The sequence below is a fragment of the Ursus americanus genome, chromosome 1 (genome assembly GCF_024610735.1).
Source record: "Ursus americanus isolate L20-20 chromosome 1, mUrsAme1.1.p, whole genome shotgun sequence".
NCBI lineage: Eukaryota > Metazoa > Chordata > Mammalia > Carnivora > Ursidae > Ursus > Ursus americanus.
In genome coordinates this window covers 69,911,577-69,926,028 of record NC_142127.1, presented here as the reverse complement: position 1 = coordinate 69,926,028, position 14,452 = coordinate 69,911,577, and the positions used below count along the sequence as shown (strand labels likewise).

Sequence of the window (14,452 nt, the reverse complement as noted above, 5' to 3'; positions counted from 1 at the left end):
TAGAAAATCAAATCCTTTTACCTAGGCGTGAGATTTGGATGAAATCTAAAAAACAAATCGTGTCTTCTTTACTTAAAATCCATTCATTTTAATACAATGAAAATCTTATTCATGACTCTAGTGATCCTGAAAGTATGATTCTGGAACCAACCAAAGAGCAAATAGGAAAAACACATTTGAAAACTTTCATCGAAATTATTAATATACACACACAAGCATGCAGAAATCAAAGTACTTGTTCAATAAACTTTCGTTATTGAGCACACCTGTTATGACTAAGCACCCAGGTCAAGACCCAGAACATTATTGACAGCCCAGAAACCCCACTTTGTGTCCCCTTCTAAAGACTAACCAAAATCCTTCCACCAAGCTAAAGACTGTCCTGACTTCCAACACACAAATTCGTTTTGCCTGTTTTAGAACGTCATATGAATGGAATCTCAGTCTGTGCTCTAGTGTGTCTGGTATCTTATACTCGGCATTGCATTGGTGGGTTTCATAGGCTTTTGTATAGTGCAGTGGTTTAATCACCTCCACGGTACTAGTATATTGTTGGAGAAGTATCGAAGCAAAATATTTTCTCCACCCAGAAGCTTTCTCCGCTAAGGTAGTAGAGAAAGAAAACAGTTTTATTATTCAGTAAACATTAAACCAGAATGCGTTGCGCGTCACAGGCAATCCACAAAGAGATCGTAAAGGCAGAAATCTCACCCCGAATTTACCTGCTAATTGAAGTGATCCTCTGTGCTAGCAAACTGGCTTCAGCCAGAGTAAAAACACACATGATTTGTGGAGGAGTCCCCTTTTCAGCACATCCTGCCAACTCCTGTCATCTCTTGTTTTCTTAGCACTGGCTGTTCCATTAGGCGCGAGGTGATCTCTCCGTGGTTTTGATCTGCATTTCCCTGATTATTAGCGACACTGAGCATCTTTTCGTGTGCCTGTTGCCTGTTTTGATGTCCTCTTTAGAAAAATGTCTATTTAGGTCTTCTGCCCATTTTTTAATCAGATTTTTTTTGTTATTAAGTTGTTAGTTCTTTGTATATTTTGGATATTAACTCTTTATTCAATATATAGTTTGCAAAAATTTTCTCCCATGGCTGCCCTTTCATTTTTTTGTTGTTGTTGTTGTTTTCTTTGGGGTTTTTTTTGTTTGCTTGTTTTGAAGTATAGTTGACACACAATGTTATATTAGTTTCAGGTGTACAACGTAGTGATTAGACAAGACCATATGTTATGCTGTGCTCACCACAAGGGTAGTTCCCATCCGTCACCATACAGCACTATTGCAATACCATTGACTTACTCCCTATGCTGTACCTTTTATTCCTTTGCTTATTCATTCTATAACTGGAGGCCTGTACCTCCTACTCCCCTTCACCCATTTTGCCCATCCCCCAACACCCTCCCCTCTGGCAACCATCAGTTCTCTGTATTTATGGGTCCATTTTTGCTTTTTGTTTGTTTGTTTTGTTTTTTAGATTCCACATAGGAGTGAAATCATATGGTATTTGTCTTTCTCTGTGTGACTTACTTCACTTAGCATTATATCCTCTAGGTCCATCCATGTTGTTACAAATGGCAAGATCTCATTCTTTTCTAAGACTAAGAAATATTCCATTGTGTGTATATATATATATATGTATACACTCCATTTTCTTTATCCATTCATCTATTGACAGGCACTTGGGTTGCTTCTATATCTTGGCTATTGTAAATAATGCAGCAATAAACGTAAGGGTGCATATATCTTTTCAAATTAGTGTTTTCATTTTCTTTGGGTAAATACTCAATAGTGGAATTACTGAATCATATGGTATTTTTATTTTAAAGTTTTTTTGAGGAACCTCCAAAATGTTTTCCACGGTGGCTACACCAGCTTGCATTCCCACCAACAGTGCACAAGGGTTCCTTTTTCTCCACATTCTCACCAACACTTCTTGTCTTTTTGATTCTAGTGATTCTGAGAGGTGTCACCTGATACCTCGTTGTAGGTTTTTTTTTATTGTTATATTATGTTAGTCACCATACAGTACATCCTAGTTTTTGATGTAAAGTTCCATGATTCATTACTTGCTCATTGTGGTTTTGATTTGCATTTCCTGGGTGATTAGTGATGTTGAGTATCTTTTCATGTTATCTGTTTGACATCTGTATGTCTTTGGAAAAATGTCTATTCAGATCTTCTGCCTATTTTTAATCAGATTGTTTGGGTTTTTGGTTTAGAGTTCTATAAGTTGATTATATATTTTGGATATTAATCCCTTATCAGATATATCATTTGTGAATATCTTCTCCCATTCAGTAGTTGCTTTTTTGTTTTGTTGATGGTTTTCTTCACCGTACAAAAGCTTTTTATTTGTGTAGTCCAAATAGTTTATTTTTGTTTTTTTTTTTCCCTTGCCCAAAGAGACGTATCTAGAAAAATGTAACCAAGGCCAATGTGAAAGAAAGTACTGCCTGTTTTCTTCTGGGATTTTTATGGTTTCAGGTCTCAGATTTAGGTCTTTAATCCCTTTTGAGTTTATTTTTGTGTATAGTCTAAGAAAATGGCCCAGTTTAATTCTTCTGAATGCCACTGTCCAGTTTTCCCAGCACCATTTGTTGAAAAGACGGTCTTTTCCCCCATTGTATATTTTTGCCTCCTTTGTCATAGATTAATTGCCCATGTAAGCATAGATTTATTTCGTGGTGCTATTTTGTTTTCTTAATTGTTTCTTTTGCTGTGCAGAAGCTTTTGGGTTTGAATTAGTCCCATTTGTTGATTTTTGGTTTTGTTTGTGCTTTTGGTGTCATGTCCAAGAAAATCATTGCTGAAATCGACGTTGATAGGTTTCTTCCCTATGTTTTCTTCTATGAGTTTTACAGTATAAGGTCTTGAGTTTACATCTTTGACCCATTTGGAGTTAATTTTTCTGGGTGGTATGAGATAGGGGTCCATTGTCATTGTTCTGCATGCACATGTTCTGCCGTTTGTGACATGGGTTGACCTCGAGCGCATTATGCTAACCAAGATGAAGTCAGAGAAAGATAAGTACTGTGGATATCCTTATATGTGGAATCAAGAAAACATTCACGCCTGTCAAATCAAAACAACAGCAGTAGTAAGGTGGCTACCAGGGGAGGGAGGTTGGTAGGATAAATTGATGGTATTTAAGGGTATAAACTTGTAACAACTAGTAAAGTTATCTCTTATTTCCTTTTACTCAGCAACAAAAATGTATTTCATTTTTGTTTACCTTCTGATGTATATTATTCATAATAATTCTTAACTATTACACCAAACATACATTATGACTACTATATATATGCATATTATATGTATATATATACACACATATACACGTGTGCGCGCGCACAAACACACACACACTGTGAAATAGCCATAGTAATTTGGATCATCTGTTTTTATCAATTTTTTAATATAGCAAAATAAATAAACTATAGCCAAAAAAGCTCCATAAGTACAGAAACAAAAATCTAATGAGGATATAGCTTTGTTATAGGGACCAAACAGAAATCTCTCTCAGAAGACAGTATGAGTATACATACATGTGCACAGTGTTTTTTTCTTTTCCTTCTGCTTCTATCAAGATCATTTTTCCCATGTTATTACTCTTCTGAAACATAACTTTAAATAGTTGCACAATATACCGTTTTATGAATGTGCCATGATTGTCATATTTTTAGACTCACAAGTAATCTCCAGGTTTCAAATTCTTAATAATACAGCAATAAATATAAATGTCCACGTAATTAATTATTTCCATGGGCTAGAACCCCAAAATTAGAACAAAGGTGTTTACTTCTTTCAGATTCCTGAATGATTATTCAAATATACAACTCCATTGGAGGAACGCAAATGCTCTTATATCCCTGTATCACGCATCAGCATTGAAAATTATCATTTTTATCTTCTTTTTCATTGTAAGAGATTATTAAAATATAGTATTTTAATCTGCAATTTTATCACTGAGACTGAACTTAAATTTCTAACACAAGTGACCCTTAAAATTTTCCCTTCAATCTTCCTAAGAGGAAATTTGTTTTAAAGTGCAGACATTTTTATTTTATTCTAGAAAGACCAAATCTGAGTTATCCTGTATTAATTGTACTGTTACAGATGAGACAAATTAAATACCAAGTGTGAAAAGACCATGATTAGCATAAAAATGGGGACAGGAATAGTATGATTATTTTAAATCTTCAGAGAATTCAACTATATTTCAGCGACTATTTTCAAAGCCCTCTCTACCAAGCCCCTTTTCAGAGTTCTTAACTAGAAATAAAATACATTAATTTGCTGTAATTTTCTTTATGAGAATGCTGGCAGAGGATGAAATAATTAAAGAAATAGGCAAGTAAGGAGAAAAAATGAGAGCTGAGATGATTGGTAGCCTAGGATATCAGTCTGAAAATAACCAAGATATGGTGGTACTGGTAGATTATTCTTTCTAGACACATTAAGAAACACTGATAAAATTGAGCTAAATCAAAATCAAGCTATACTGATTTTTCCTTCAGATAAGTTATCTGCTTAGTTTGGGTCATTGTCAATCATTAGCTCTCTGCAAAGGTTTCCAGTCAACTGTTTATTTCTATTACAACTATTATAACCTATGTAATAAAAAATATTTCTGAAATTTTTGTTTCAATGATGGTATATTTTCCATATGAGATAATTAAATGAAAAATTCTTGAAGTGTTATATTCGTGTAAAGAATTGCTATGAATACAGGAAACACATGTTAGCACTTACAAGTTGTTAGGGGCAAATATTGTGATTATTCATATTTTCATGTTCCATCTATGTGGTAGATAAAGATGTAGTTTATCAAGTTTTATGATTTCTCCAGCTTTTATGGATTTATGAGCAGAATAGCGCACTACCAAATGTTAATTTAATAACAAAGCTATTAATTTTAATCTGTGAATTTAATATATAATATAGAACATTTGGAAGCATCTACAGAATAAGAAAATCAAATTTTACCCCAAGAAATGTTTTATAGTTAAAAATAGTCCACAAATCTTTAAACATAATAGATCAACGTACAATGCATTGAATTTTTCCAAAAGAAAGATTAAGTTTTTTTAAAAAATCAATCAACAGTAAAATGCAATTCTCCTGAAGTGTTTCTACATTGTATAGCTTTCAAATTGGTGCACCCAGTTAATGACAATCATTGATTGTTTTGGGGGTAATTGACCAGAAAGGTTATTAGAAGAACATACATCTAAATGGTTTATATTAGGTTTCCTTAAGAACGTTTTCTTTAAGGCATAATGCGTTTTTATTTATTCACTTGTGTTTCTGTTGACCTGTAGGCTTCAGATTCTCAAGGATCACTTTACTTACTCCCTCTATGTTAATGTGTGCCGATCACTCTTTGAAAAGGATAAGCTACTCTTTTCCCTTTGTCTAACTGTAAATCTGCTACTGCATGAACGTGCGGTCAGTATTGTTATAATTTGTAGGAAAAAGACTAACATTGATTCATTAATTTACTAATTTGTATGGGTGTGTGTGTGTGTGTGTGTGTATACATACAAAAGGGTTTAAATAGTTAAATAGTAATTATTATAGTTAAAGCAAGATATCACAACCAGTCTGAATTTCACAGCGGTGAAAAATAAAGCAGAGTACACTATGCAATTATTACTTAAATTTATGTTTTAGTTTAGAATAAATTAGTTTCTATTATAATCTCATTTAAGTATGCTTATAAATTTACTAAATATGTTGATATATTTATACCAAATAATCATATAAATGGTAATGTTTTTAAGAACTTGTGCAAGTTAGTCAAATCCAACCATTTGCATTTAACAATACCTTTTGTAAATTGGTGTTATATTTCAAATCTATTCATTTAAAATATAGGAAGCACCTTAAGAATGAAAAAGGTATTGAAAATAGTAACAAAAATCAGTATTTTATTTACTTAGGTGCTTAAGATTTATTAATTTGATTTGGTGATGTGTTGGTCAAATTCTGAAGGAATAAAGGCTTTATTCTTACATTTCTTGAAAAGTTCATAGAAATACCTCATTACATTTTATGGAGAGTAGTTGAAAATATGGCAGATTGAGTGCTTTCTGTCTTTCCAAAATTTTTATTTTATTCACTTTTATATTTATTTATTGAGTATAGTTGACACACAGTGACACACAGTAGTTTCAGGTGTACGACATAGTGATTCGTCAACTCTATACTGCCAAGTGTAACTACCACCTGCCACCACATAATGCTATTACAATACCACTGACTGTATTCCCTGTGCTGTACCTTTTATTCCTGTGGCTTACTCATTTTCATCCTGGAAGCCTCTATCTCCTAACCCCTTCACCTGTTTTTGCTGATTCCCCCGCCCTCTCCCTTCTGTCTTCCCACAATTTTCAGAGCCCATAAGACTCGAAACAGACATTTTTAGAAAACATATACTCAAATAGAATTTTTATGTTTAGATTAGTAATTCTGGAGGAAAATTATCAAAAAGTAGCTATCTAGCATGGAACTAGTTTGAAAGCCTGTTATAATGCATAAACTGGTTTCATATGAGTAAGTACTGAGCTGCTGTACCAGTAGCTATAGAATTTCATAAGGACCATAACTAACACTTGAAAATCAATAGTCAGCTCTTCTAAAATGGTTTAAATGTATTATGTATATCATGAATTCATTTCTGACTCTTCATGCTACTTTGTTTTCCAAAGATTAATAAAGCTGAGTGGAGATTTCTGCTAACTGGTGGCATTGGGTTGGATAATCCTCATGCCAACCCTTGCACATGGCTTCCTCAAAAATCATGGGACGAAATATGTCGACTAGATGATTTACCTTCCTTCAAAACCATTCGTAGAGAGTTTATGCACTTAAAGGATGGATGGAAAAAAGTGTATGACAGTTTGGTATGTTTTTAACCCTTTTGCTTATTCCGCAGTTTTTAAATGAACAAAATAATGCTAAATAATTTATTCTTATCTTTGAATAAAAACAATATTTAATTAAGCTTTAAGCTACTGGTCTAAATCAAGGTTTAGATTTACATTATCCCCACCTTCTTTTTTTTTTTTTAAAGGTTTTATTTATTTATTAACACAAGCAGGGGGAGTGGGAGAGGAAGGAGCAGGCTCATAGTGGAGGAGCCTGATGTGGGGCTCAATCCCAGTACGCCGGGATCACGCCCTGAGCCGAAGGCAGACGCTTAACCGCTGTGCCACCCAGGCGCCCCTATCCCCACCTTCTAAATCAGTAGTTCTCTTCTGAACTTATGTTCAAATCCTTAAAATGTGTGGAAATGCAGAGTCCTTAAAATATTCTTTTTGAATTTCCATGCCAGGTTTTTATTTATTAACAATTTAGATTTTGCAATCATAATAGCAAATGAGTTAAAAAGTTTTACAAAACAGGGATACCTGGCTGGCTCAGTTGGTAGAGCATGGAACTCTCGGGGTTGTAAGTTTGAGCCCCATGTTTGGTGTAGAGATTACTTAAAAATAAAATCTTTAAAAAAAATTTAGAGGAGTGCCTGGGTGGTGCAGTTGAGTGTCTGACTCTTAGTTTCAGTTTGGGTCATGATCTTGGGGTTGTGGGATCGAGCTCCACACTCAACGCAGGGTCTGCTTAAGATTTCCTCTCCCTCTGCTCCTCCTGCTCGTGCTCTCTCTCTAAAATAAACAAATCTTTAAAAATTTTTTTTTTTTTTTTTTTTTACAAAAGAGCTATTGTTTAGATGTCCTGAATGCAGGATATAAATGCAGGTATAAACTAGAATGCAGGATATAAGCTAACATTTTTGTCATTTGACATGAGGTGTAGGGGCCAAGGGCAGACTACCCAAAATGTGCCACTTTGGCATATGGATTATTTTAAATAAAAGTTACTTAGAGACAGCTTGTGCAAGAGGACCCTCTCTCCCCCTGAGAGCAGAAATAAATCTCCCATGTGAAAGGTGCCCACCCTATACCAGGAGGTAAAAAGACATCCTCATCACCAGAGACCAGAAATTTAGAGTTTAGAAGGTTGTATCAACAACCCTTGTTACTTTTTACTAATTTACTGCCCGAGCCCAAATTCTATTTAGAATCCTTATGAACTGAAACTCCCAAAGTTTTCTCTTTTTTCTGTCAGTTCTTCAGAGATCAATGGTTTCTTTGTCTAGAAAATATAAAAACTGCCTACCTGGATGATTTCTTTAATTCTCAGTGTCATTATTAGGCCTCTATGTACGTGTAATTAAATTTTGGGTTTTTTCTCCTGTTAATCTGTTTCATATAAATTTAATTTGTACTCTAGCTAGAAGAACCTTGGACAAAAGAAAATTTCCGCCTCCCTTTCAAAGGGAAAAGCTAATAGTTTTCAAACAATTTTTCAGGGGACCCTATCTTGATAATTGGAGACTATTAGAGTCAACAGAAACTGTAAAACAGCTTCCCTTCTGGAACACATAGAAATTGTTGCTTTCCTTCACTTTTTTTTTTTTTTTGCATGAGGGCTAATATTTTGCCAATTCATAATTATTTTTTTTCTATTCCTTTATTTCTACTCTCTTGACATTCTGCTTTCCTGGGTTTAATATGCAAGAGCTCTCTTTGGGGAAGATGGGAAGAAGAAAGAAAGAGCAAGATATGTGGAGAACATTTTTTATTTGGTTACCAACTTGTATTATACATGACAGTGAGATTGTATCTATACATAAATGCAAATATTTTGGACTGAATTTCTTTTGGATCTGTCCCTCTGAGTAATAAAAATATATTTCCTAGAGACAAATATGTTTTTGTGAGTACTTCATTCTAATTTGAAATAGAAATTTTATTGACTATGCTGAAACATGGAGATTTCTAATGTGAATGAGACACCACATAGCCTTCCCTAGAGTTTTAAAATTTTTACAAATCTTTTTTTTTTTTTTGAGTTTACCCCTCCTGGAATCTTAATGCCTCTCTTCTTGTGTATTTTTAATAGCTCTCTCTCTTTTGTCTTCTTTATTATCTACAGTTTCAAATATACCTTTATAAAAAAGACACCAAAACATTGTTCAAACAGGAAATATCACAATAAATTTAAGTATAATGCCTTTCTTCTTTTATAATAAATATTTATTTTTATAAATAGATGATGACAGTAGTTGGTAGGTTTTAAAATGCCTTTGGAGGGGCGCCTGGGTAGCGCAGTCGTTAAGCGTCTGCCTCCGGCTCAGGGCGTGATCCCGGCGTTTCGGGATCAAGTCCCACATCGGGCTCCTCCGCTGGGAGCCTGCTTCTTCCTCTCCCACTCCCCTGCTGTGTTCCCTCTCTCGCTGGCTGTCTCTCTGTCACATAAATAAATAAAATCTTTAAAAAAAGTGCGTTTGGAGAAATAATGGGAAAACTCCATGTGCACATTTTTTAATAACAGGATTCATTTTGTCTAATGATTAGTATTCATATTGACATTTACCTGTTTAATTCACGTCCTAGTTTTGATTCCTTTGTGGTGTTTTAAATTTTCTTTTCATTCCTTATTTCATAACTTTAGCCCAGCCTAATAAAATTTACATTAGTATTCTTGATTTCATTTAGTCATTATATGCTTTCCCTAAAAACCAGTTTCTAAGTCAAAATACTATTCTCTTTAGAAATGGTCTCTAAAATAACATTGAATTATGTCTACTGCAATTTTAGGAACCCCATCATGAGGTTTTTCCCGAGAATTGGGAAGATAAAGCAAATGAGTTTCAAAGGATGCTTATCATTCGTTGCTTGAGGCCAGACAAGGTAAGTGCAGGCTTTGAAAGCAGCTCCACGATTCCAGTCCCCAGCCCACCTTTCCAGTCGCCAACTTGTATTTCCTTCCCTTGTCCCAGAGGACGTGGAGGAGCCTGGGGGACTCATTCCACTTCCTTCCAATGCAGTCATTTTTTAAGAAGTTTGTATATCATTAAAGCCACACTAAGTTAATAACTGAGCAGACTGTATTTTATAGTTTTATTTATTTTATGATACTTCCTTTTAATTTATGCTTCCCCAATTCCTTACAATCTACTTCTTTTATATGCTGTAATCTCATTTTTATTCTTATTAGTTTGATGATATTAGTCAGTGGTGTTAGTGTTAGCACCAAGCAGATATAGTAGAATTTCTGTCTTTTCAAATGCTGTCTTTATACATAATTCTTTGCTGGTGTTTGGAAAGCTAGTAGAATATCAGTTTTAAGACATTCATCACTGCTGACCAAAGAGAAATGTCAGTACTGTTCATTTTTATTTCTTTAAATGATAAAGTATATAACCAATGAATTGGCTGACCTGTCATGTCAGCAAATTTCCGTACTTCATGGCATTCTCATTTGCATTATTATACTTTATTAAAAAAACAAACTATTCATCTAAGTATAAGGACATCCACAGAGATATCCATATACTCTGAAAAAATGTAGATAGTAGGTATGTTGAGAAAAAAATTGAAAAAAATATCCTGTTACTACTCAAATAAAAGTAATACATAATGATTTCAAAACTTACTGTACTCACAATTTGAGTTGCTGGGGAATATAAGACAGTAATTCCATCCTAACAACAAAAAACAGAACTTAGGTGGTGAAAGCAATTTATTTTTAAAAGTTTTTACGTGTATCAGTGACAAGTGGGACAGAAGCACTCTTTCCTCTGCATGCCATAGTCTGTTCAATGAACACATGCAATTCTTTTTTTTTATAATATTTTTTTATTATATTATGTTAGTCACCATACAGTACATCCCTGGTTTTTGATGTAAAGTTCGATGATTCATTAGTTGCATATAACACCCAGTGCACCATGCAATATGTGCCCTCCTTACTACCCATCACCAGCGTATCCCACTCCCCCACCCCCCTCCCCTCTGCAGCCCACAGTTTGCAATTCTTGCTTGGCTCATCAGTGTGTTCTTAGGCAGGGCCCGAGTATCCATTAGGCATAGTGCCTAGAGACCACGATACTTCTAGATGTTTATGAAAGTGTTTTAATTCTGTTTAAAAATAGAAAATATTATCCAGTCTATATTAAGCTTGTAATTATACCAAAGCAATTGTAAAATATAATTTTTGATATCTTTTTATGGGGGAGGGGAGTAGAAGGTGCCTGGGGTCTATGAAAGTCATAATGCTGAGAACACCTGGGTGGCTTAACCTCAGTCGGTTAAGTGTCTGCCTTCAGCTCAGCTTATGATCCCAGGATCTTGGGATCAAGTCCACATGGGGTGTCCAGCTCAGCAGGGAGCCTGCTTCTCCCTCTCCCTGCCTCTCCCCCAGCTTGTGTGCTCACTCTCTCTCTCTCTCTAACAAATAAAATCTTAAAAAAAAAAAGAAAGAAAGAAAGTCATAATGCTGCCCTTGTTCTTAGGTGTTGAAAGTAGCCACAATTGTTTAGGAATCATGAACTAATGAAATATTCTCTGCCTTGGTAGCCCTTTCAAAACCAAATTGCCATGGAAACTTTAGTGTGAAGCCTCAGAAGTTTTCCCTGAAAGTATTAAATATGGAAGAATATGAAATATTTCACACTCTTGCCTAATACGGCTTTCTCCTTTAAAACCTTTCATTAAAATTTTCAAAGGTTTTACTTTGTTTTCTAAGCTCTGTAGACCATTCTGTTAAAATGACTCTGCGTGTACCACCGACCTTCTCCCCCTCAGTGTTTGAAAAAACAAAGAAGCTTCTGTTCATGTTTTATATTAAGTTTATTGCAGCCTTTCACCTCTAAATATCTTTTCCCCAGTTTTATGTTTTAAAGAGTTTGACATTTTAATCTGAAAATACATTGTGCTATCAGAAAGATCAAATATTACTTTCCTTATTCATTCTCTTTTTAAAGTGTATTTGAGGAAGGGAGATGAGGAGTTAGATAGTCAAGCTGAAGGGGTTTTGTTTGTGTGTTTTTGTTCTTATTTCTGTTTTATTTCTACAACTTTCTTTTAAAGATTTTATTTATTTGAGAGAGAGAGCGCCTGTGCGCATGAGCAGCGGGAAGGGGGGAGGCAGAAGGGAAGAAAGGGAGAAGCAGACTCCCCGCTGAGCAGGGAGTCAAATCCCATCCATCCCAGGACCCTGAGATCAGGACCTGAGCCGAAGGCAGATGCTTAACCATCTGAGCCACCCAGGCGCCCCTGTTTTTGTTTTTAAATCAATGGAGGTGAAACTTAGGGTTTTACACTTTTCCTAGCTGCTCTGTCCAATACTTTGGGACCCTATCTTATAACTTTGTTTTCTGTACCCAGTGTTTTCTGTACCTCCTTCAGAGTCTTCCTCGGGTTGGTGGATGAGTGTAGACATTAATGCTATTCGCTGATCTTTCTGGTTCTCCTTCCAAGCACACATGAGGTGAAGGACTCTGGCCATAAACCTTGCTTTTGGCCAATAAAATAGGAGAAGTGTCAAGGCAGAAGCATTTAACTGCCAGCGGGAGACTCTCCAGGGTAGCCCCCCTGCCATCAAAATTGTGAAATCACATTTGATATTTAAGCGCCCTCATGGGCTGGGACACCGAGCCGGCCCAGGGAGTGAGTCGTCTGTACACGCACAGGGCTTTGCAGGGATAAGAAATACGCTTTTTGTTATGTTCAGTCACTGAGATCTGGAAATGTTTGCTACTAGCGCATAATTCAACTTAACCTAAATGATTAATGACCATTCTCTATACAATCACACCTATAATCCTTAATAGAAAAAGAATTATTAGTATGCTCTTCTGTTACTAACAACCTCAAACCTTTCAATCTTGCTGTTACCAGGTACTCTAAGTTCTAGTGGTAAATTGTTGGTTTTGGAATCTGCATATATTTAAAAATAATATATGACTATTATACTTTTAAAAGAGTGGTTTTCCCAAGTACCGTGGAATTAGCATACAGAGGAAAGAGCAGTGATGCACGAGGCTTCCATCTGGGCTAGTGCTGTGTAGATTTTCGTTTCCTTGCAATCGCTAAGTCCTGAGATAATCTGTGTCTCTACCAGCAAGGTCAGCAGTTGCTTCCTCTCCGGTTTACAGCGGACGGTATTTGGCAGCACAATTTTTTTTTTGCTTCCTTTTCACTGCTCTGTCCTCAAAACGAACTCCACCCGGTGGTAAGAAGTTACACACCAGGTTCTCCAGGGCTCTAGCTTAGAAAAATGCCAGAGATGCTCTTTAAATCACCAGTAGGAAAAATGAGATGGGCTCACACTTTTGTATAGGATATGGTATTTTACAGTGTTTTATTGATAAAAGAAGCATATCAGGGGAGTAAATACTGAGGTACGCAGCGTTTTGAGCCCATTTACAAAATGAAGAGCTTCTGGCCACCCTTCTCTCCTTCTGAACTGTAAACAGAAAGCCAATTAATCAGCTTTCAATAAGAAACTTGTCAAATATAAGGGAATATGTTTCTCTGACCTCAGATAAATCCTACAGAAATTTGCAGTACATAGACAAACATAAATGGAAGACCACAAACTTCTTTCCTGCCTTCGGGAGGATGGCTGCTTAAATTAGTCTGTAATTTTTGTTACTGACAGATTTCATTTTACAGACCTAATGCTAGTATAATCAGATTGCAGAAGCAAACCCAATTCTATTGCCTTGCAAACTGAAGAGCAAGCACAGCTTAATTTACCTTGGGAGTTACAGTTTGGTCTTGGGAGCAAGTAAGTCTTACTCAGGTTAAAAATAAAACACTGAAATTTGCACTCACCCCATGCGTGCACCCCTAACTTGGTCCTCCAGCCATGTCTCCACATGAGCAGTGGCTGACAGCAGCCTGAACCACTCACAAAAGAGAGGAGACACTTAAAACTCAAACTTACTAAAAGTAAAACCATGCACTTCAAAGCCTTGTGCTTTTTGTTTGTAAAACTCTAATTTCATGAAGAAGTCAGCTTTGGGAAGAGATTGTGAAAAAAGAAAAAAGTTTCATTTTCTTCTGCTAGTTGCTGTTGGTTTTTTAATGTAGTGAGGAAAGACCAGCTATGGGGAACAAAATAAGGAGAAAGGCAAGGACAAGGCCCCGGATAGACAGGATATTTTTAGTTTCCCACAATAAGCTTGACATCTGTGTGCATTCAAAATATCTGAAACATGAAATAACTTATGGAGAAATGAAACTTTTTGTATGGGTGAATTATTATGCTGTCATTTTTGTTTAGAATTTCTATAATTAGAATCTCACCTTCACAGAGAGACATTCTGAGTTTTTATCCATTCATTGTTCAGTATATATTTACTGTGTACAAAGAATGTATGAGTCATTGTGTGAGGTAGGTCCTTGCCAACAGTGCTTATATACTTGCTGTTACTTTTCTGTACATTTTCTGTACTTGAATGGACCTGGAGAACTATTGGGGAGGGATTTAAAAATCTAATTGAAGTCCAGATATTCCTTCACTGTCTCCCAGCTCCCCACCCTCACACCCTCTGTCACACACACTCATCCACATTAGGACTGACGCTGTTGA

The 14,452-nt window shown here is 35.7% G+C and overlaps 1 protein-coding gene across 1 annotated transcript in view; it reads left to right on the top strand.

Moving 5' to 3' along the window:
• Window positions 1-14,452, top strand: part of DNAH7 (dynein axonemal heavy chain 7) — a 252,588-nt gene that overhangs the window by 195,396 nt on the left and 42,740 nt on the right. The window contains exons 52-54 of the mRNA XM_087854980.1: window positions 5,329-5,455; window positions 6,718-6,912; window positions 9,670-9,762. Coding sequence (XP_087711106.1) covers window positions 5,329-5,455; window positions 6,718-6,912; window positions 9,670-9,762 — 415 coding nt within the window. The remainder of the gene's footprint in view (window positions 1-5,328; window positions 5,456-6,717; window positions 6,913-9,669; window positions 9,763-14,452) is intronic.